Source organism: Medicago sativa, chromosome 3 (genome assembly GCF_051527215.1).
Source record: "Medicago sativa cultivar Bolivia chromosome 3, Bolivia_mono, whole genome shotgun sequence".
NCBI lineage: Eukaryota > Viridiplantae > Streptophyta > Magnoliopsida > Fabales > Fabaceae > Medicago > Medicago sativa.
This window is the reverse complement of record NC_140751.1, coordinates 102,102,413-102,123,730: the sequence shown is the minus strand read 5'-3', so window position 1 is coordinate 102,123,730 and position 21,318 is coordinate 102,102,413. Positions and strand designations below refer to the sequence as shown.

The following is a 21,318-nucleotide window of genomic DNA, read 5'->3' as shown; positions in this document are numbered from 1 at the left end:
ATGAACTTATTGATTTTGTAAAATTGATTTTAGCTATAGGTGAGTTGAATGAGAAAAGGTATGTTTGAATATATTTATGTAAAAGTAAATTCAACAATAAATTTAGGTGTAAAAATCATGTTTAGAGTCAGAAGCTATAAATCCTAACTTCATATTAAAATCAGTTTTGGAGATAAAATTAATTATACTAGAGAGCATTTAAAGGGTACAAAATCAATTATACACCTCCAAAATCAACTTCGGTTAACTATTCGTAAACTCTTTCAAACACTTGCACAAATTAACTGCCACCCCTTTTCTAATGTATTCCACTTATGAACAGGAAACATAAGCATTATAACGTATAAACTTTACTTACAATAAAAATACAATACATTGTCAAAAGAAAATTATAGATATAATACATTAATCCCCAAGATTGATAGATAGTACAACATTAGGGGAAGCCAAGAGTGTCTGGATGATTTTTGTGTAGGGAGGTGAGGGATGGGTTCCATGTGATTTCCACAACCTCATTACTTGTGTTCTGTAACAGCTGGAGCATACATTTCCAGGATGACAAACCCCACAAATACATATGTGCACCGTCTATACTAATCCACAACTGTCATCATAGTATCATTATTTTAGCTGAGGTTAATCATAATTTAAATATTCCATATAAGTAATGCGATAAATGTTAAAACAAACATACAAAGCTCTTGAATTGTTCCAATAAATCATCAAACGGTCAATTATCATTACATTAGCAACGGCATTATCATGTTTTCACCCAGATAACTAGTTTCAAATTTATATTTTGACATAGAAATATATCTTTATCTATTCCTAGGGTTATAATTTGACAGACAAATACATCTTTATCTTTTCCAAGTGTGTATGTTTGGAGATTAAGAAGACAAAAGACCATTTCACAGTTTGGCACAACAAGCAAACCAGGATGTAGTTGCTGGGAACATGTTATTCTTTCAAAAGCCAAAGCCTGGCATGCAATTGTAAGCGGAGGTAGCAAGTACACACTAACCTTTAGAATTAGAACCACTTATACCAGTTGACTAAATTCTACTCTTCTTTTTTTATCAGATTCAACTCTGTATGAGCTTTATTCATGTGCTTGATAATTTATGATCTCAGTGTCTGTTTCACGTATCTAAGAGCCGAACGCAGCATTGCTCTAGCTTTTCTATCTGGAGTGCATCCGGACATAACCATTTCTTCATACACTGCTGGAACCTGAAACAATCACGGTTACTGCAATGAAGCTGATTGACACTAGGAAACAAATAAAAAGGATAACTTTTACCCAAGTTTAAATTGTTTTTCTTCTGTGAATAATCACACTAGCATCTATCTTATATTAGAGATGTTGAATGTGGGCAGTGCTTAACATAACAAAATATGGAAAAGTAATGGACCTAAATCAATTTACAAGTTATAGTTATTTTTCCTAAATTATTTAGTTTACTACGAGTCACCATGGCTTAGGCACTGCAAACCAAAATAGACAACAACTACAGAAAAAGATCATACATAGTTGGTATTCCAAGAACGTTTGAGCTAAAAACCTGACAAATTCCTTTGATAGTATGCAAGACTGAAGGATTGTGAAAACATGTACAACAAATTGACTGCATATTAAGTACCTTGTGGAACTTGTCAACACGAATCAAAGCTTTCATGAGCGTGGTATAAGTAACTACATCAGGTTTGACACCCTGTAGTACGTGAACAAATAACATATAAATCAAGACCTTTGGCCATAAAAGCGGGGGGGAAAAGAGAGGGAAAAAACAATAAAAAAATGTACATTTTCTTTCATGTACTGCAATACAGCAAAGGCTTCAGCATCTCTTCTATCTTCACCAAAAGCATTGATTAAGGAATTGAGAGCTAAAAGACTGGGTGTCAGACCCTCAGCTGCCATCATCCTAAATGCATTTACGGCTTGATCGGACAGACCCTGCCCAAAATAATGCAAAATATTACCAAAATCACCAACTAACCAATCCACTCGTCAAATATGGTGCATTTTCTACCTAGTCCCGTAGCTAATGCATAATCGTGTTTTTCAATTCAAGCATAATACATTAATGCTAATTCAGATAATAACATGGAACATAACATACCCTTTGTGCATAGGCATTGATTAGGGCATTATACATGGTTGAAGTTGGCTTAAATCCCATAGATTTCAAGACCTCAAGGCACTCAATAGCATCATTAAACCTTCCAGATTTTCCATATATATCAACAAGTGTTGTATAGGTAACTGCATTGGGCAACAATCCTTGACTCTGCATTTTACTCAACAAATCATTCACTCGTTCCCATCTTTCCTGTGCCCCCATAGAATTAATCATAATGTTATAAGTCATAACACAAGGCGAATAGCCACTCTGCTGCATTTCCTCAAACAATTCTTCCGCCCTAGAATGTCGCCCAGACTTACAATGACAATCTATCAAGGTATTCCAAGTAACCGTATCCGGCCTAATCCCCTCAGACAACATTCGTTCAAATGTTGCCATCGCATGATCAAGACAGTTATACTTCCCAAAAGTATCAATCATCACATTATAAAAATGTCTATCTGGTTGCACTCCACTCATCTTCATCTCCTTCAAAACCTGAAACGATTTCTGCCACTCCCCTTTATCCCTATAACTCGCCAATATTCGACTATAAATAAACGAATTCGGCTGCAGATTACTAGCCTCCATTTCTTTCAACACAATCCTCGCACTCTCCCATCTTCCAGCATGCGCATATGCATCAACTAACAAACTATAAGTATGTTCATCAGGCAAAACACCACATTTCTCCATTTCAGAAACAACAAACTCAGCATCTTTAAGAGAACCGGTTTTCACATAACCTTTAAGCAATGCATTATAAGCCCTGGTTCTTGGTTCCAAACCATTTTCCCTAATCTCTTCAAACAACGCCTCCGCCTCAACTGTTCTACCCGAATTTCCCAAAGCCAATATAACTGCAGCAAGCGTCCCCGATTTAGGACTCAAACCTTTACCCTGAGCAACAGCAAGAAAATGCATTGCACGTGTAGCATCACCGGCTTTCGAAAAACCGAGTATGATATCATTCAAAAGATGACCATCAGCTTCAATTTTATCGGATTCAATTTCTGCATAGAGCTTCTGAAGAATCGGAGAATCAATTCTATTAGAACGAGTTAACGATTTGATAATTGAACTATAATTAATGAAATCAGGTTGAAAACCGTCACGGCGCATTCTAGACATTAGGTTAAGTGCTTTTTCTAAATCACCGTTACGAGCACAAGCACCGATTAAAGCGTTATACGTTAACGGCGTAAGAACCTGTCGTTGAGAGAGTAAAAAAGCTTCGTAAAGCTTTTCGTTACGTCCAAGCGCGTGGATGAGAATTGAGTAGAGAAGCTCGTAGGAGAAACAGAGGTTGTGTTTCTGAAGCCATGAAACGACGGCGTATGCTAGGTTGATGGAGGAGGAAGAGGAGCAGAGTGATTTGAGAAGCGCGTGCCAGAGTGGAGCTGGTACGGCGCGGTAGGATTCGGCGAGTTGGAATTCGGTTGGAGAGAGGGAGTTTGTGGAGGAGGTGGTGGTGGTGGTGGTGGTTGAATCGGTGGATAGGAAGTTGAGGAGGGGAGTGAAGTCGTAACGGCGGCTTTGGAGGGAGAGAATGTCGTTGGGGCCGTCGTCGATGATTATTGGTCTGGCGGATGAGAAGGATGAGGTGGCCGAGGGTGGAGGTTGTTGAGAGATAGTATGGTGGTGGTGACGGTGTAAAGGGAAATATTTAACGCGGGTTGAATTGAACGGTAACGAAGTAGTAGTTAGTTGTGGAGGTAAAACCAACATGTTAATGTGTTAACGTTATCATGTCATAAAAACGTTATCATAAAGAAAAAGAAATCAAGTAGCTGGAGGGAGAAAAAAGGAGCACTCCATCACTGGCTCCTAGTGGATGAAGCCTCTATCAGACTATCACCACCACACACGCACCAAACTTGGTAAGAGGGGGGATTTGATTTCCTTTATATATTTATATACATTGATTTTTTTTTTTGGTACAAATTTATATACATTGATATTATAACTATTTTTTTGCATAAAATTATAATAATTGAGGTGTTAATTTCTTTTACTAAAAAAGTATCTTCGATATAAAAAATGAAAAAAAAACCCACTGAAACAAAATAAATAAAGTGGGACTTTCTTGGTTTGCATTGTCAAATGTTTTGTATGGAGGACATTTGTTAAATGATTTTCTTGAGGTGTGTTTTCACCTTAGATGATGTATTCTTCATATTAAAATATGAACGTGAATTTATGATTTTAAGCAAAATAAGATCAACAATATGATTAAAATATGATAAAATCTAGGTTTTAACAAAAGTATGAGTAACCAAATTGGTTTGACTATTGATAAAATGGACTCTATAGTTTAGAAATAAAAAGAGGACAACACGACATCTGTTGATAATAGAACCTGTCTTGCAAAAACTTTGTTACAAAAAATGTTACTCCCTCCAGTCACATTTATAAGCAAAAATGCATTTTTTAGGTTCATTGAATACATAATGTATTTGACCTATATATTGACCAAATACATTAAAAATTGAATGAATCTAAAAAGTGCTTTTTTGCTTATAAATGTGACCGGAGGGAGTATTAATTATTAACTAGTTTTTTTTTTTTCAATCTACGAGCATTCTTGATGCAAGTCAGACGGTAATCGTTTCTTGACACAAGTCACACGTTAGTCGTTATAGTAAACAAAACAATATATTAGTTCAAGTCCTTCGTTACGAACTTAGTAATTTCGATTTTGTAGTGTCGTATATTCGGAAGCAAACAAATATGATAACTCACAACATAACTCGAGCATCTCTATCTCATACTAGACCCCGCATCTTCTATGGTGTATCACATGATATGTACTCTTTGATTATGAATGAAATGCATCAACCTTGCCTTTTGGTAAAAAAATCCCCATAATTGGATTTTGTTAGAAATTAAGATTGTACATACACTATGACTGACTCTGAGCATCAACCAACTTCTTCCTTACATCCTCCAAATCTCGAGACATCTCCAGTGATAATCATAAGTATATAGGTTATGTTTGGCATCGTTTATTTTGATCTTAAAAAGTACTATTTTTTGGTGGCGGTCGGGTTTTGAATCCCGGACCTTGCATATATTATGTGATGGCCATACCAACTGAGATAAGCTCACGAGGACCTTAAAAATACTTTAAACACAGAGCTAAAGTTGTTTCATAATAATTATTATTATTATTTACTTTAATTTTTAATTAAAATGATAGAATTTTAGTTAAATAATTATAAAATTGACAAATTTATCAAATGTATAAATAAAGGATAAGTTTTTTTTACCTAATACAACCTTTTAAAATAAGAGAAATGTTAACGAGTGCCCTCGAGTTATCAAACGTATAAATAAATGATAAGTTTTTTAACCTAATATAACCTTTTAAAATAGAATAAATTAAACCAGCAGTATTTATTTTTGGAAAAAATACAATATACATATACATACATACATACATATATATATATATATATATATATATATATATATATATATATATATATATATATATATATAGACACACATACACATATATATAAGTTTTATATTACCAAGACAGATGTTATCTTTATTTTTTAAGAATTTAATTAATATATAGACTGTTAGTGTAAATAAATTTTGTCATCAACACTTTATCGTAGCTATTAGATCATTATAAGTACCGTCCTCGTGAATTTATCTCAATTAGTATGAACAATATATAATATATGAAAGGTTTGAGGTTCAAACCCCAGAAGAAGAAAAAAAAGATCATTGTAAGTACTTGACATATATTACACGCGATCTTAAATAAAATTTTCAATTAATGTGTGATGAACCTGAATCCGCCAATTACGATTCAAAATATTTTGAATACGCCGAATGAGCACAGGGGTTGTCCCATTCATCTTGCAATTTAAGCAACTTTGAATCACTTTCAACGCAAAGCTGAGAAATACCGTCCCTCCAAGCCAACTCTAGACCAAGGTACATTCCCCACATCTCTGCATGAAGAGCATCACAAGCGCCAATCTTGCGGACAAAACCTTTGATCCATCTACCATTAGCATCCCAAAGTAAGCCTCCACAACCCGAGCGATCTCCATTCTCTTTGCAAGCTCCATCACAATTGAGTTTGACCCATCCCTCTTGAGGATATTTCCAGCCAATATAAATTGTTTTAGTGTGTCGAAGATCCATTTGAAAATGATTAAGTGTACAATCTTCAATATCACTAGTAAACTTTTGGACGATACTTGTGGGATTCTCCGGTCTCTGGAAATTTTCCTCGAAGAAAGTCTTGTTCCGCCATTTCCAAATATACCAGCAAAGTTCATCACACTTTGAGAGAAGGCAACAGAAGTGCTGATTGGCTTGCCAACTTCAGCCTTACCACGGATTCATGGAATTTTACTATTTTGGAGACCCCTCCTAGTGAGCTTAATAGTCTCCTCTTTGATGACATCTCAGGAGCTCGTATGCCTAGAAATGTTCGTGTAATTGTTTAGTTTTCTCTTTTGGGCTTCGACCCTCTCTTGTAAAAAAAAATAAAAAAATTCAATTAATGTTGTAATAATTCTCATAATTTCTTATGAATTTTTTTTCAAATAATATGTTTTTTAAATGTAAATTAGGTTTACTTTTACATTCTCTAAAAAAAAATAAAAAATAAGTGTTACACATTGGAAAGGTTGGCCTGGACCGGGTCATAAAGTTGCTGAGACCCCGGTTTAAATGATATAAACCAACGGAGGAACATGATTTCACACATGAAAAATGGTTCGGACCGGGTCCTAAGAGGTCGAGACTCCGGTTTAAAGTGTTATAAACCAGAAAGGATTCGCATGTAATAAAAGGAGGGTTTAGTTTAGTTTAGTTGGGTCTCCAAAATAGGGTTTTGCAGATTGCAACTCACATAACATAGCAGTGAAAGCTGCTGCTGCTGAGTGCAATCAATCATCACCATGGGAGGAGGGAAGCATCAAATCAATAAGGCTCACAAGTCACGCTTCTCTTCTAAGTCTTCTCGCAACATTCACAAAACCTCTGTTAAAGGTTCGTTCTTCGTATTTTCAACATATCAAATGCTTTTTTCAATTTTTATAAATTTTTACATTTATAATTAATGTTTAGTTTTTGAATTGAATTGAATTGAATTGTTTAGATAGACTTGCAATCGTAAAAAATGACCGCAATATTGGCAAAGGTGCTCGTGCCGCTCGACTTCAGAGAAATAAAATGGTATTTTTTAATCTGTTTCAATGTTGCTGTTGTTTCTTTTCATTATATTTGCTTTCAGAATCATTGATTTGTAAATTTACAGATACGTGAGCAAAAAAAGGCTGCAGTCTTGAAAGAAAAAAGAGAATTGACTGGATCCAAATGTCCTCCTCGCGTGATTGTGAGTAAATTCATCCTCTCATTTCGATATGAATGCACTGTTTGGATAAACAGCTTAATTAAGCACTCCTATATAATTTTTTGCAACATAATACGGAACTAAGTATTTTTTTTAAGCTATAAGCTGATTTCATAAGCTATCCTAGAGAGCTGTTGGAAATAAACTTAAAACAGCTTATGTGCATGTGTTAAGCTGTTTCTACAAGTTTTCAAACAGGTTCACAAGTGTTTATGCTAGTAGATAAACTCATATAAGCCAATCCGAATAGGCCCTTATTCATCACATACTCATTTTGAATTCACTTTTACTGCACCCTCACATCCTTATTATTTTTTTGTTCCTTCCAGGTTCTTTTTGCCCTTTGTGCTACTGTGGATTTAGAACCACTTGCAGATGATCTTTTGACGTTGTTATCTAAAGAATCTTCTGCGGTGCGGTCAGGGACAATTGCCTCTTCTGAATACAGGACCAGAGTAACGGTACATCTTACTGCTGCCTTATTCTCTCAAAATTAGTTAATTTGTGGAGTCGTTTGTATATACAACATCGATTGAGTTAATTGCTACGATTTTTTTATTTTATGTATAATACTTAATAATAATTGTAATGATCTCAAGCTATGAATTTAGAATTCATAGTATAGACATGAACTTGTTTATTGAGAAATTAGGCAGTGGTTGTACTTCAAACATATGTTCAATTTGTATTTAATTATGTTTTTTGAATAGTCATTTCCCATGTATGTTTTAATGTACGGGATTTTACAACAATGTTATACGCCACAGGTACTAAAAGCACCTCATGGTGACCTACTATCCTGCATGGAAATGGCTAAGGTATTATCTATTGCTTTTAGCTTTTTTCAAGGATTTTAGTTTGAGGGTGTGGAAAACTTGGGTATGTGCTTACTGTTCGACACTATTTGTGTTGTAGGTTGCTGATCTACTGGTTTTTGTGGCCTCTGCAAGGTCTTCGTATGAAGATACTGATTCTTACTTCACCGATTCATTTGGAAGTCAATGCCTTTCTGTATTTAGGTCTCTTGGTTTACCAAGCACTGCTGTCTTTATTCGTGTAAGTTATGGTCATTCTTATTTTTGGAACTTATGGATTTACACGAGCTTACAATCATTTCACGAAGGAATTGACATTTAATCATTTATGCGGACTTCCATGTAATGCTTTCAGGATCTGCCAACCGAGCTAAAACAAAGAAATGAACTAAAGAAGATCTGTACATCTAGTCTTGCCTCTGAATTTCCCGAGGACTGTAAATTTTATCCAGCTGATACAAAGGACGATCTTCACAAGGTAATTATTTCATTCATTCATGACGGAAAATTCCGATTCCACCTGCTGAATTTATCACCCATTGTATGCCCAGTTTTTGCCTAAGCCTTACACTTTTCTCATCTTTGCAATCACAGTTCCTGTCCCTCTTTAAAGAGCAAAGGCTTAAAACTCCTCATTGGAGAACTCAACGATCTTACCTCATGGCTAACAAGGTTTGAATTCATTATTTTGATCCAGATGTTTATTGATTCTATCAATTTAAATATAGTTTTGCATATGCTTATCATGTTTTACCACCCTAAATTACAGGTCGACACGGTATATGATGGCAATTCTGAAAGATGCACCCTCGTTCTCAGCGGTTACCTTCGTGCTCGTAACCTCTCCGTGAATCAACTGGTAATCGCAAGATCATGGAATACATTTTAGTTCCATTTAGTTGTTTGTTGTCTCACATTTTGTTTGTTCAGGTTCATGTATCAGGTGCAGGAGATTTCCAACTGTGCAAAATTGAGGTTCTTAAGGATCCATTTCCTTTGAATTCAAGAAAAAATCAGGACTTGATGGATTCAGATGAAGTGCATGATGTGGAGGTATAGAGTTTTATCTAGTTTTCAACTAGACTGGTTAGGAACTCTTAAAGGAAGTGGCTTTTAAGATTGAGGTTCAATCTGGTTTTGCACATATATTATGTAAATATATAGCTGTATGTTAAAATGTATAATATGTACATATTCAGAAGGTAAGTAAAATAATGGCAATTAATATTGAATAACAATTTCAATTGGTAAATACCGTTTGTTCAAAAAATTGGTAAATACCGTTTTTTGTCAATCTGAAAACACCAACTCAGGTCCCTCTTAATTTTGATATACTGAAATTCCAAACCTTCTGTTCATGCAACACTTGGACATTATGATTTTTTTCTTACTCATATACCGTGTCGACCTGTTCATGCAACACTGTACATTATGATCTCAAACCACTTGGACATTATGATCTTTTTATACTCATTTAATCTCAAACCATTTATTTATACTTACATATTTACTTTTGCCTCATTTTTCCTACCTTTTAATGTTGTAGGTCATTCGTACTCTAGTTCCAGATCCTGACAATCAAGAATCTTTAGTTGCCGAGAATACACCTGATCCTCTTGCTGGAGAGCAGGTAGAATAAATTCTCATTTCTACTATTGCCATTTGTAAAATGTTATATTTGATTTACGAGGTTCAGTACTCATAATTTCTTAATGGACGTCATTTTAATTGATCATTAGAGTATTTTATAATTTTATTTTTTATATTATAGAATGGCAGTACAAGCTATGATGATTGGCTTGTAATTCAATCAGATGTTGCCTATTATCTGACTTCGCTTCACTATTTTAAGCCTAGAATTGGCCCAGTGTTTAAACAAATTAGTGGGTGCATTATCTGAATACCATGTGTTTATTTATTTGCAAGATTCTTTTGTTTAACGTTCTGGTATGATATTATTACTTGTTGCCAGACATGGCCAACGGAAGCTGAAATAGCAAAGGCTGATGAAGATCAAAAGCAAAAAAAGATAAGAAAGAGGAAGCTTCCTGCCGGCACTTCAGAATATCAGGTATGCGCTTGTATTCTTGTTTCACTTCTGATTGTTTTTTGGTCACCCTTATTGTTTTCAATACTCTTATTTGTATATATATGTTTTGACATTTCTGCTCATGAAGTATCTAGTATGGAAATAATAGGTATCTGGTATTTATTTTCAGGCTGCTTGGATTGTTGATGACTCTGATGACGAGGAGTCGGACTGTGACAATGAAGATGATGATGGTATGGTGTTGGATGAAGTAGATGGGTTTCCAGGTCAAGAGGGAAATGAGTATTTAGATCACGATGGCGATGGAGCTTCACTAAGACTTGGAGATTCTGAAGATGAAACTGACAATGATTCAGTGATGATGGTGAGCTTGTTAATACTTTTGCAACTCTAAAATAGTTATCCTTTAGACCTTTGTCCTCGTTGGACAGTTTCTTGTCCTTTATTTTGTTCCTGGCATTTGAACACTGTAAGTATTGGTAAGTTCTACTTAGGCTTTGTTTGGTTGGAGGGGAGGGGAAGGAAAGGCTTTGGGGGGACAAAAATATAGGGGAATTTAAGAATATTATTACAACATATATTAAATTTGAAGAATTCATATAAACCCCCCCAAACCCCCAAAAACCCTCCTCCAATACAATTTTTTAGTTCCCCCAAATGAGGAGGGTTTTATATTTTGAAGAAAAATAAGCCCCCCTAAGCCCTTCCTCCCATATGTCTTCTGTTTCTTCCACCTACTCCTTCCTTTTTTTTCCAAACTCTTCCTTCCCTTCCCCTCCAAACTCGCAAACAAAGCCTTAATCGAATCTCGCGAATCCGGTATTATGGATATTCAATTATTTTTGCGAGTTTTGCATTTACAGTATTTCAAATATTTTAAGGACACATGTTTTAATAATCCCGTCCCATTGCGGGGTGTCTGATTACTTTTCTCCTAAATTATTGGAAGGTATTTCTTCTTTTAAATGCATGTTTGTGTTTGAGTTTGGGATTTAATTGGCGTTGGTGCAAGACTTTATAACTTGTACCATTGAAAAAGTTCTTATAGAAAAAGTGCTTTAGACAATACCAAATGTTCATTGTATAAATAATTACTGTTTAAAACTTAAATTGCATCTTCAGATTAATGTATTTTGAGGTTAATAAACTTTTGTTGGCCGCATACAGAGAGAAATTATGAAAAAAAGTTATTATATTGCCCAATATTTTTCAAACATGGTGGTTATTTTTGTTTACTTAAAAAGTATATTATCCATCACTTTTAAGACAGTCAGCTCTCTTGGTAAACAATGTTGGATTATCTTTTTGCCAGATTAATTTTGATTTCCTTGGTGTCAGTGGATCATGGTCCATACCTTTATTGCATGATCACTATTTTGGGATTACAGGAAGTAGATAACATGACTAGGGAGAAGATACAAGATGAACTTAAGGAACTTAAAGAAGCACATGCTGCAGATGAGGGTATTTTTTTTCTTTTATTGTCTTATCAGTTTTATCACTATATATATGCCACACTTGCCTCTTTTTCGAAAAAGGCATGAAAGTATGGTCTGCTTTTTTGGTTGCTACTTTATATTTCATGTCCTGCCCTTGGCACTTTGTTGGGAATTTGACATAGATACCTTTTTTTGGATTTCCACCTTCGGGTTCCTACCTTTTGCCTTAGATGAGCAAGAATTGAGCCTTTATGGATGATTTGAAGTTGTATTGCTGGTATGATGATATTCTTATTGATTAGTTGCCTGCCATTTGTTTGTTGTTGGTGTAGAGTATCCTGATGAAGTGGATACACCATTGGATGTTCCAGCTAGGAAGCGGTTTGCAAAATACAGGGGACTCAAGTCCTTCAGGACTTCTTCATGGGATCCTAAAGTATGTTTGCCTTTTGGAGATTCTTTACAGCAATACATTGGTACTAAACAAGAAATAATAACCTGACATTTGTAATAATATCAGGAATCTCTACCTCAAGATTATGCCAAAATTTATGAGTTTGATAATTTTAAAAGACTACAAAAGCATGTTCTTGCTAAAGCTTTAGAATTGGAAAAAGAGAACAGAGAGGACTGTGTTCCAGTTGGCTCATATGCTAGGCTGCATATCAAGGAAGTGCCCAGTGCGGTTGCATCAAAATTATGTATAATTGCAAAGACAACCCCGATTACAACATGTGGCCTTTTGAAACACGAGTCAAAACTATCTGTCCTTCATTTCAGGTGTGTATATATGCTATATCATTTTACCATATTTGCTGTTTGTGCTTTTTAGTGCCCTCTCATCAAAAGTGGCTCTTTCTGAATATTTGAAAAATGTGTAATGAACAAAATCACTTGTGTTTTGTAGCGTGAAGAAGCATGAAACATATGATGCACCCATCAAATCCAAGGAAGAGTTAATATTTCATGTTGGGTTTCGGCAATTTGTTGGCAGACCAACTTTCTCTAGTGAGTTCATAAACACAGACAAGAACAAGATGGAGAGGTTTCTCCATGCTGGACGCTTTTCAGTTGCTTCAATTTATGCACCAATTTCATTTCCTCCTCTTCCTACAATAGTCCTAAAGAGAGTTAGAGAGGATGCCACACCAGCAGTGGCTGCTGTTGGTTCACTGAAAACCGTTGATCCAGATAGGATAATCCTTAAGCGTGTTATTTTGACAGGGTATGTTCATTTATTTTTGCCAAGGCCAAGATCCATCAACTGAAAACTTTTATATAATATTTCTTTATATCTCAATATTTTCTTAAGAGTATCTCAGTTTATCTCTTGGCATTAATTTCTATATTTATAAGTTGTAGACTATAGTCACGAGCTGTTTCCCCATTTATTCTTTTCTGAAACCCTATAATGTCAACAAAAAGCTTGCGTATTACTTATTGGTTCTATGGTCTTTTTGGTTGATGTCTTTGCATATCGAATTTGGGGGCAAAATGTAATTATTTTCATTTCAGAGTTGTTTGTGACATTCATGACAATCCACAACAAAATTACTGTCATGCTAATTAATAGTTTTTGAACATTTTGTGGTGCAGCTACCCCCAAAGAGTATCAAAACGTAAAGCTTCTGTGAGACACATGTTCTATAATCCAGAGGATGTTAAATGGTTCAAGGTAAGGAACAATTGTTGCCCAGTTTCTGAAATCATTAGATTTAATTTTGATGATTTGTAGAGTAATGAAAGAACTTGTTCTCTGGAAATTATCCTCAATTATCACCCTAACATGGTTTCTTAATGTGGGTGGTGGTTGCAGCCTGTAGAGCTCTATACCAAACGTGGTCTTCGTGGGCGAATTAAAGAACCTGTTGGTACACACGGTATGTTATGTTGCAAACCCTTATTGCCAATCTTCTTACTATGAACTTTCAGGCAGATACTCATTTTAGGGAGAAACTGATTATTTTATTGCTTCATTAATGACGGGCTTGTTTGTTGTTGCATTCCATGAATCTCATCATGACTCATTTTTTTAATGTTATATTGTAATTTTCTTATCCTGGTAAAATCTTTGTTTCAAATGGATTTTGCTATGCCGTTGATTTGAATTTACCTCCTACCTCATGTTCTTGTTAAGACGAGTAGATCTGATAAATTACAATTATTAGATCTGCCCCATTATTCGATATTGATTGAAATGATTGTTTGCCATGGGAAATCTTCACTGTTGGAAACACAATTGTGCCCATTTATGATTTTTTTTTTTTTTTTTTTTTTTTATGCTTAGCTTCATAGCTTTTTGAAGATATATTATATTCTTCTGTGAAAGTTCTGCTGTAAGTACTGTCTAGTTCATTAGAATTATTACACATTGGGGTTTGATAAATATAAAAATGGTACTAATGAAAAGGATAGATGAAACGAGTGATAAGGTACTTATGAAAAGGATAGATGAGACGAGTGATAAAAGTAAAGGCCGGAAAATATTTTCCTTAGCATGCTGCGCGGGTTGATAAATATAAAAATTAATCTTACTGAACTAATGACAATCAGTTAGTTGTTTATTATTTTGTTGACTAAATGTAAATTCCCCGTGTATGTTTTTTTGCAATTGTTTTTTGGTTCATGTTTCAGCTTGCTTGTAGTCATTAGCATTCTCAAATAAATGTAGGATACCTATTGATCGTATTCTGTTTATTGTTCAGGAGCAATTAAGTGTCTTCTCAACGGGGTTCTTGAACAGCGTGATACTGTATGTTTGAATTTATTTAAACGTGCATACCCGAAGTGGCCGACCCGTCATTTTCCTTTATTAGATTTTTGATGGGATGGCAGTTGAATTCTATTATTGATCAAGGAATTCAATAGAAAGCCAATTGGGAATGAAGCTTTGGTTCAGATTGACTTCCTTGAATGGAGGATGCAGTTTAGTGGCCCGATTATTTACTTAAGAAAACGAAGGCCAGAACTCCTTGCTGGTTTCTGAACGTCAGAGAAGATAAATTAACAGATATCAAATTTTGTGTTTTTTTTTTGGTTTTTGCACACAGAATACTGTGTACTAGGGGTTCACATTATGATTCATATATAGTATCATTGTGGAATGAACTTCATTTCAGTTAAGGCTACTTTATGCATGTTCAGACATTCAATTGTATTGTAGCTGTTGATTGGTTTGGACTTTTAATCTTCAACTATGAAATGTTACAGGGTGTATATGTATTTTTTTTTTTTTTGGTTTCAAGCTGTGTTGCCCACACGACTCAAGAGTCTCGCTGTTGGCAAAAGACGCAGCAGGAAGGAGGTGAAATTAATAGTGGGTTGGATTCTAGTTTCTTGAAGATAGATAGATGCCTTATTTATGTTTTAAATGAGGTATGTTTTTTGAACAACCAATTTTGATACAACTTACGGGACAACTAAATATATGCAAAGAAATGAATCTATTGACACGAAAACCAAAACATCAGAGTAAGAAGATAGCCAAAGTATGAGAGAGTTGTCTTCAAAGTTATAAAATTGTTGTACAAACATATTTTTATTTTTTGCAACAATAGATGAAATAAAGTCAAAAGTGTTTTAATATAAGTTTTCATGAGTTATCTTAAAGAGCTTACGAAAATAAGTTTTTGTTTTGGACACATACGAATGTGGAAATGAGGCTGTTCCTATGGGATTCAGGGCAGAATGCCTAGAGTGTTCATTAAAATTGGGATATACGTGCATGGCCATAAACGCACGGTCTTTTAGAATACACCTTAGGAAAAGTTTTGTGTGCGGGTTATATGTCTGAGATGGAGTTCAATGCTGTAAGAAACTCTTGTAAATCGGAATATATTCCGCTATGCATGAAAATAAGTTAAAAATAATGTTTAGACACGTCAAAAACTGTTTTTTAAATAGTCTCGTAAGTGCTGTCAAGGGATAAATTCAAGCAGAGCTTCTAATTGATGCCTTATTAAAGGATGGAGGCTGGTTCTTTCTAAACTCTCTAAATCCTCCATTCTGATTTTCATGGTTTTGGTTATTACCAACCATATGTTTATACCTTGCCTATGTTGATTCATCATTTCAGTGGCGGCGACAACTTGAGCTTAATATGCATCAATTAGTCTTACCACAGCTTCCCAAGCTTGACCTTTGTTGATCGATACATTGTTATGAGATGTTCAACCTGATCAACACTCCATGTTTTGCACTGTATACAAAATTATGAAAGGAACTTTAAGAACTGAACCGCGCAGAAGAGGAAGAGGGTATGTTCGAAATTCTTCTCACTGTAATAGGAGGATCCCACAAATGAATCACTGTGTAGTGGTGCTAGAGTTGCATATTGGATAGAAAACTTTTGCAAAATCAAAAATTTTTATAATCTATGTAGATAAATCCAATCCAACCCAACAATGAAAAAAAATAAAATAAATGTTCTAACAAATAAAAGGAAAATTTCGCCTCCCTCAACATTCTAAAAAATTCTCCATTAGTTTACCAAATTTACTCCTCTCCGTCTCCGTATCACACAATCCGGATAGGTTTTGTTGGGATAGGCTAATCCGGACTATAATAATAAGCCTTAACATCTTACATTAGATTAGAAAGAAAAAAATTAGCAATTTTTACACCTCCAGATTGGCCAATCCAAATGTGTAAAATACAATTTTCCGTTTTTTTACATCTCCGGATTTATAAAATGTTTACTCAGTTTTTTACGTTTTCCACCCTCCTGGATTGGTCAATACAAGAGTGTAAAACGCAGTTTTCAAGATTTTTTACACCTTCGGAATGACCAATCCAAAAGGTGTAAAATGTTTCATAACATGGTTCTGGTTATCAAATGAATTACTAGTTTGTTGATTGTTATCTTGAGCCTCGGGTAGCAAACTAGTACTGCATACATTTTCATTCACATGCAATGAAACAATTAATTCTGTATGTTCATGCTTAACATACAAAAATCCGTCCCTGTTTTGTTTTTAACTTCATAAAGTTTTGCATTGATCAAATTTTTTAGTTATGTTCAGTCAAAAATATTATAACAGGTGATGACCAATGGACTTCAATTGGCGAAAACACATTATATGATGAAAAGCCAAGAATCAAACTATGTCAAGGCCGCGAGCTTAAATGTAAGCTAGTCCTATTCCTGCAAGCAACAATCGTGCTTAAGCGGAGTTTCTACAAAATATTTGCATGATCTAACTTGAAAATGAGAATTAGACTTTTCTCTTTACATGTGTTCTTAGTTATTCAACTTATAATTTTGTTATATTTTGAAAATTTTGAAGTAAACATTTTACACCTTCAGATTATTCAATCCAAAAGTGTAAACAATCAAATATAAAATGAACAAACACCTTTTCTGTATTTAAATGATTCACCATAGTTTCAGGCTGTCAAATAAGTTGCATATAAATCAAAGGGTAACTTGAAAGAAAAGTTCCATTTTACCAAGCGGAAAAAGGAATGGTCCCTCACATTAACTATTTGGTGACCACTAGTCCGGAACTCTAAAAGTGCAGCCTTCTCCTTTATGTCACTCCTAGGCCTTCATCCAATCAATAAAAAGGTGCAAAATCTAATTAGGGCACTTGGCTCCGACTTGGGGACAACAGTACTTCATGACCAAATTTATCGGCTGCTTAAACATTTTCACCTGGCGGCAATTCAGCCAGCTTTGCAGGAGTTCCAAGTACTCTTTCCATGTCATAACGAACTTCAATGTTGCGAATGCTGTACCCAACCACCATCAACCAATAAAGCAGTTTTCCAAGTTCGGATGCACTAGTCTCAGTCACACTAGTCTATAAAAAATCAGAATTGGAAGAAGTCAGACAAACATCTCAAATGATACTACTGACAGTAATGGCAAGCAAAGAGAAGGCTGCGAACCCCGATCAAACAATCACACATAGTCCCATAAATCAATTTGAAGAAATCTAGTTGTGGCAGGTAAGCCCTATAGTCAGTTAGACTATTACAGTGCTTTTTTATTAAATGAGGAAAGGATTCGAGACAGGGCATCTCGTCAATTGAGATAGTAAGGGCCTCTATTGGAAAATATTCCAATATTTAGTTTCCTATCTTATTGTTTTCTAGGCAATTCTAGAGAATTCTATTGTTTCCTTTTATTTTCCATTGTAACAATTTTCTCCTTAATTTAAGGAGAAAATTAATTGTATCCTCACTATAAAAACCAGCCTTGGGCTGAGGAATAACATAATAAAGCATTCACCTATTGTTTTTCAATAGCCTTTCATGTACTTTCCAATCAGGTAACATAAGAGTTCTATCCTCCATGATAAACACATAAAACACACACAACCTAAAAATAATACAATTCCAACATTAAATTCAATGTTAACCCAAATAATAATGGTGAACAGAGCAAATTTGAAAAAGTCGAATTTGACAGACTGCAAGGACAAGGCGTAATGAAGTCTCCTTAAGAACGGGACATGGGAGAAAAACAGAAGGCAATTAGAGATATTGAGGCAAACCTTCATTTGAGTAGGATCTGCAACAGCCAGTAGGCGCTTTATAAATGTATTCATCGCAAGCACAACATCCTCTCCAGCACTACTAGTTAAATCCTACATGAAAAAAGGAAGGTTACTATGGCACAAAATTGACATATTCCAACAAACAATGTTCTTAAATTTTAAGCGCAGGGAATGGGAGGAAAATTTGAATTGATTAAGTTTAATGATTCAAATTTGATGATGTAAAGTAACACCATATTAAACCTACCTGGTGCTGAACAGAGATGTAATTCTAGATATTTGGTTCAAGTTTAACGATTGAAAAAATAAATACTCATTAGATAATAACTTTTGCATTAGCCCGTATTTTCAAAATTGATCACAAAAAAAGCTACAGTACAGATCAGCATAGAGAGGTCTATGTTTAGCAGACAGTCCACATCAGCTGGATGAAGGCAGGTACGTAGTTTACAACAACAAAGAAAAGTAGAAATCAACCTTCAAATTCCGAGGCTCAAGAGATTTCAGGTATTCCAACAGTTCATTTTGTGCATTGCTAGACTGTCTTCCAACTTGACGATTTAACTCCTCGATCTCCGCTTCAAGTATTTCAATGTACTTTTTAGCATCCATTCTCTCAGGTCCAGAAATGTTGTTCCACCTAATGACTTCACCTGAAACATTCTTTTGTGTCCCAGGTGCATAGTCTGGAATATCCTACAATATTGTAAGATTATATATTAAAGAATGTACAGACTAAAGCATTCACTTGGTGTCACGAATCATGAAGTTATTCTCCAAAAGAAAATGTCACAGCCATTTAGCAGCAATGAGGTTTTTTAATACCAAATTCACAAGACATAAAACTCTTCATTCTTAGGCCTGAAACTAATATACCCAACAAAAATATTATTTATTTTCTGCTATTCCACGACACACAAAGGAAATTAGCTACACACCCTAGGAGTTATCCAAATACTTCAATAACGTCTGAACCACATAATCCCAAAAAGACAAGGAAGAGAAATGATGTACCTTTTTATCTTGCACGTCCGGAAGGGCAACTTGTTCCAAACTTTCTTGCAGTTCCAAACGGTATTGTGCATTTCTAAACATGTATCCAGTCATCATGACACTGTACATAAGCTGTGCAAGGTTCTCGGCTACCTGAATAAAAAAACAAAATGGTTCACACTGAAATAAGAAGCATGGAGAGAAAGTATAAAGCAAAAAGGAAGAACTGTGAATCAACCCAGCTAGATGGCATAATGTTGCTTTAGCAATTGGACCACCTAGTGCTAAAACTATCACTCGTCCACAAGCAAAAAAGTCATTACAGTCTGTTAAAATTATATTATGATGTTTGTATTTATTATTTAGGATTGCTGTATATGGGCATATCATATCATATCATGTAAATAGGAATGAACTTATATCAGTTCTTGGTGGTCTTTCTGGCACGATGGTCGGTTCTTGGCGGTTTGAACGCCAGTGTTCCCAGGCCAATCTGAGCACTTTTGCAACTGACACGCTATGCCCGCATCCTTTTTGGTACAGTTTTATCGTTTTCTCTCACTCAACAATATCAATAATGCTTGTTGATAAAATTAAACAAGTACCGTACGGGGTAGAGCATACAAAAGGCTCGAAAATTGAGACTAACCGCAGAGAAAGTTGGGAAATAACTGAAATAATATAATTTCATGAAAGCAACCAAGAGATTAGCTATCATAACCAGCATGTAGAAACTGCCTATCATTAAATCATAAAACAACGGTAAAAACTAGTTGAAGAGAGAGGGAAAAAACCGATAATCTTACAGTTGCAATTGTTATAGAAAAAAATTGAGGGGGCAGTGTTCCAATCATATTTGTCACCGTCTGTCTCATAGCATCCACAACCTAATTAATAACAGAAAGAAATCACATTCACTAAGATGGTATTGCATGAAAACACAGTAACTACTTCTATTGTACATGACAATCGATCAACTAACAGTGTCGGTTCATAACAAGACAACACGTTACCGGTGGAGGTGCTCTTTTTACAAACAATTCCATAAATTCCGGCTGCACGGTCTTGACATACTCCAGTAAGATTTCTCTTCTGCTCTTTGACTGGTGATTTCAAAACGTATAATTAATCACTAATCAGCAACACTTACACAGTTAGATATATAGACAAAAATATATAATTATTTACTTAAACAATTCATTCATTCTTTAGAGTACTATACCCTATTCTACACTTGCCCTATTCCATGGGAATTACGTTCACAAGTAACATATTGATTTTTATATATTAAAGAAATGATAATTAATAGTATATAACTAACATTCAAAAAGAAAAAGTACCAGAGTGCCGTTAGGGGATTTGGATTCACCCGCATCATTTTTGGATGCTTGAATTCTGAAAGAAAGTGTTCCTTTATGGTTTGAATTTCTGGAAAAAGCAATTGACGAAGGTGAACGAGTTCGGAAAGAGAATCGAGAAGTAGAAATTGAAGAAGAAGAAGAAGAAGATAGTATGAATTGAGGTCTGAGTGAGGGTTTCGCAGTCAACAAATACATCATCACTGTAAATATGTACGATGAATTCGATGCTGTGTTACAGTGAACTATGCTTTGTGCGGCCTTGTTTTACTTCCCACTTCAAAGACAGACACACAGACGGACAGGGATGAGCTACACACGTGATTTCCACCTCCCACGTACGGTTATATATATAACCCACACTTTACAATGTGATTGTTAGTGAGGGAGTGGTGGAATCATAGAACTTGGGAACACAGAATTACCATATGAAGTCCGGATACAAGATACGACACGAATACACGATACTGCACCGATACAATGATACGAAAAAATTTCAAAAATTAAGATATGATACGGCTGAGATACGTTAATAAAAAAATTATATCATTAAATATACAATATAATTATAACCATTTTTTTAATATGCAAATATATTAACAAACAAAAGAAATCAGTCATATGTTTGTAGCACATCAACATAAATTATAA

General features: G+C 34.9%; 3 protein-coding genes across 3 annotated transcripts; 1 reads left to right on the top strand and 2 right to left on the bottom strand.

Annotated features, from left to right (window-relative positions):
• Nucleotides 1-217: 217 nt before the first annotated feature.
• LOC146943077 (Pentatricopeptide repeat (PPR-like) superfamily protein) lies at nucleotides 218-4,008 on the bottom strand. Its single transcript, XM_085757165.1, has 5 exons — nucleotides 2,127-4,008; nucleotides 1,808-1,960; nucleotides 1,644-1,715; nucleotides 1,025-1,233; nucleotides 218-604 (listed from the first exon to the last, which is right to left on the bottom strand). Exons 1-4 carry the CDS (start codon nucleotides 3,855-3,857, stop codon nucleotides 1,123-1,125), a joined length of 2,067 nt encoding a protein of 688 aa, XP_085613291.1. The 5' UTR covers nucleotides 3,858-4,008; the 3' UTR covers nucleotides 218-604; nucleotides 1,025-1,122.
• A 2,963-nt stretch (nucleotides 4,009-6,971) lies between these two features.
• On the top strand, nucleotides 6,972-15,032 carry LOC146943076 (pre-rRNA-processing TSR1-like protein). Its single transcript, XM_085757163.1, has 20 exons — nucleotides 6,972-7,148; nucleotides 7,258-7,334; nucleotides 7,417-7,494; nucleotides 7,842-7,973; nucleotides 8,280-8,330; nucleotides 8,428-8,568; nucleotides 8,683-8,805; nucleotides 8,922-8,999; nucleotides 9,097-9,186; nucleotides 9,258-9,380; nucleotides 9,874-9,957; nucleotides 10,300-10,398; nucleotides 10,547-10,741; nucleotides 11,766-11,841; nucleotides 12,149-12,252; nucleotides 12,337-12,596; nucleotides 12,724-13,041; nucleotides 13,413-13,491; nucleotides 13,633-13,696; nucleotides 14,522-15,032. Exons 1-20 carry the CDS (start codon nucleotides 7,058-7,060, stop codon nucleotides 14,638-14,640), a joined length of 2,382 nt encoding a protein of 793 aa, XP_085613289.1. The 5' UTR covers nucleotides 6,972-7,057; the 3' UTR covers nucleotides 14,641-15,032.
• Nucleotides 15,033-17,154: 2,122 nt separating this feature from the next.
• LOC146943075 (uncharacterized) lies at nucleotides 17,155-20,989 on the bottom strand. The gene is made up of 7 exons (XM_085757164.1): nucleotides 20,650-20,989; nucleotides 20,323-20,412; nucleotides 20,116-20,196; nucleotides 19,331-19,462; nucleotides 18,794-19,012; nucleotides 18,314-18,406; nucleotides 17,155-17,617 (listed from the first exon to the last, which is right to left on the bottom strand). The coding sequence occupies exons 1-7, from the start codon at nucleotides 20,866-20,868 to the stop codon at nucleotides 17,456-17,458; spliced, it is 996 nt and encodes a 331-aa protein (XP_085613290.1). The 5' UTR covers nucleotides 20,869-20,989; the 3' UTR covers nucleotides 17,155-17,455.
• Between the last annotated feature and the right edge of the window lie 329 nt (nucleotides 20,990-21,318).